This window comes from Mastomys coucha, unplaced genomic scaffold (assembly GCF_008632895.1).
Source record: "Mastomys coucha isolate ucsf_1 unplaced genomic scaffold, UCSF_Mcou_1 pScaffold15, whole genome shotgun sequence".
In the NCBI taxonomy this organism is placed as follows: Eukaryota; Metazoa; Chordata; class Mammalia; order Rodentia; family Muridae; genus Mastomys; species Mastomys coucha.
The window spans coordinates 76240225-76242591 of record NW_022196897.1 but is presented as its reverse complement, the minus strand read 5'-3'; the positions used below and the strand labels follow the sequence as shown (position 1 = coordinate 76242591).

Below are 2367 nucleotides of genomic sequence, written 5' to 3'. Positions count from 1 at the left end.
TTCAAGTGAGTCAGTGGCAGTGGCAGTCTGGATGATTTCCTGAGGAGATAGACAGATGTCTCTAGGTAAGGATGACCCAGAGCATGAGTGGGTACTTTAAAAGGATGTCAGACCACTGACACTGAGGGCATAGTTTTCAGGAAATGAGCATGCCAGCAAAGACGAAAATTGAGCATGGGCTGGATTATGAAATTGTCATCAAGTAGACACATATAGGCAGTATGGACTTGGAGGAGAAACAGAATGAAGGTCACAGACTTTGACATTGTATAGACTTGTGGTTCCCTTAGGGGTTTTGAATGTCAAGGGTGGTGCATCATGGACCTGTCTTCTGAAGGCACTAATGAATATGTGAGATATTGAAGAACACCCTCCATCTTGTGAACCAAGATAGGAAAATGAGTCAGGAGAAAGGCAAAGAAGGAAATCTCCAGTGGAAAGCACAGTAAAGAGGTCAAAAGTATGAAAAAAATCAACTAGCTTGGATATATCAACACTCTCCTGTCTGCCTCTTGTTGGATAATGAGTGGATTTTTTTTTTTTTTTTTTGAGTTTAGAGTGATCACCACTCTTTGACTTCACTCTGCAGCAAGGTCATTTGATCATAGGCTGAGGCATTCTTAATGATTCCTCCTTGACTGTAGGTGAAGTTCAAAGTCCCTAACACCCCTTTATTTCGCAGGGGTATTCTTTGTCTTCAGCTTTACATTTAGCTGTCTTCTCCACAATTACAGCCATACACAATGCACTCACACTTTCTCTGTCTCCTTGGTATGCTTTTATTTTAATTATTACCTCCTTATCTTTTAATACTTAGTTTAAGGTTTCCTGAAAAATGTTTTATTTAAATTACTTATTTCATGAAGTGTTTTGTATCATTTCAGATCACACCACCCAACTTGCTCCCTCATGGCTGGCATACACAATGTGACTGAATTCATTTTTCTGGGATTCTCTTCCAATCAAGATGTGCAGAGGGTCTGCTTTGTGATATTTCTGCTCTTGTACATGGCCATTGTGCTTGGGAATCTTCTCATGGTGGTCGTTGTGGCAGTCAGCAGAAACCTTGGATCCCCGATGTACTTCTTCCTCAGCTCCCTCTCCTTTGTGGAGATCTGCTATTCCTCCACGACAGCCCCCAAACTCATCTTGGATCTCCTAGCTGAAAAGAAATCCATAACTGTATGGGGCTGCATGACACAGCTTTTCTTCATGCACTTCTTTGGTGGCGCTGAGATTTTCCTGCTCACAGTGATGGCCTATGACCGCTATGTGGCCATCTGCAAGCCCCTGCACTACACCAGCATCATGAAGCAAAAGGTGTGTACAGTCCTTGTGGGGATGGCATGGATAGGAGGCTTTGTGCATTCCTTTTCCCAGATCCTTCTCATTCTCCCTTTGCCTTTCTGTGGCCCCAATATTATCGACCATTATTTCTGTGACTTGCTTCCTGTGCTTAAACTTGCCTGCTCAGACACTTTCTTCATTGGTCTGTTGATTGTTATCAATGGAGGAACACTGTCTGTGATCAGCTTTGTGGTCCTCTTAGCATCCTATGTGGTCATCTTGTTCCATCTGAGAACTCAGAGTGCTGAGGGACGGCGCAAAGCTCTGTCCACCTGTGGGTCCCATGTCACTGTGGTTATATTGTTCTTTGGTCCATGTGTCTTCATCTATTTGCGGCCTTCTGCTACTCTGCCTGTAGACAAGATGATAGCTGTGTTCTACACAGTGATTACTCCCCTGCTCAATCCTCTCATCTACTCCCTGAGAAATGCAGAGGTGAAGAAAGCCATGAAGAGTCTATGGTTCAGGACAATGAAAGTAGAGGAGAAATAGAGTCTGGCTATTGGGATTGGAATGGTGCTGAGTCCAAACTGATGGGCACTGAGTAGAAGGAATGCTCATTTAGCACTACTGTAGCTGATAAATATCTTCTAAAAATACTTGTAAATTAGGTCCTATTATGAAAATACTGTTATGTAATTATCTATTTTAAATTGTGTGCATCTTTTGTGTGTGTGTGTGTGTGTGTGTGTTGTTGTGACAAACACACTCTGGAGAAACAACTACAAGGAGCATTTTCAGAGACTCTAGTCTACAGCTATGGCTCTATTGATTCTGGGCCATGCATGGCAAAGCAAAACATTGTAGAGAAAGATTCTGTGGGTGAAGCTGCTCACCTTGGGGCAGTCAGGAAGCCGAGGAGTAAGAAGCAACCCAGAGACATGGCATCTCTTTCTGGGGCTCACCGTCAGTGACTTGCTTCCTCCATGTAATTCCTGTGTCTTGCTTTCTGCTGTGTTCTAATAAAACCATCACATTGGGGATCCCTCAGGGGATAATTGTGTGCATTCTTACTACTAT

At 43.1% G+C, this 2367-nt stretch overlaps 1 protein-coding gene across 1 annotated transcript; it reads left to right on the top strand.

The window, feature by feature from the left end:
- The first annotated feature begins 909 nt into the window (after positions 1-909).
- Positions 910-1839, top strand: LOC116092229 (olfactory receptor 4X2-like). The gene has a single exon (XM_031373572.1). It carries the CDS (start codon positions 910-912, stop codon positions 1837-1839), a length of 930 nt encoding a protein of 309 aa, XP_031229432.1.
- The last annotated feature ends 528 nt before the right edge of the window (positions 1840-2367 follow it).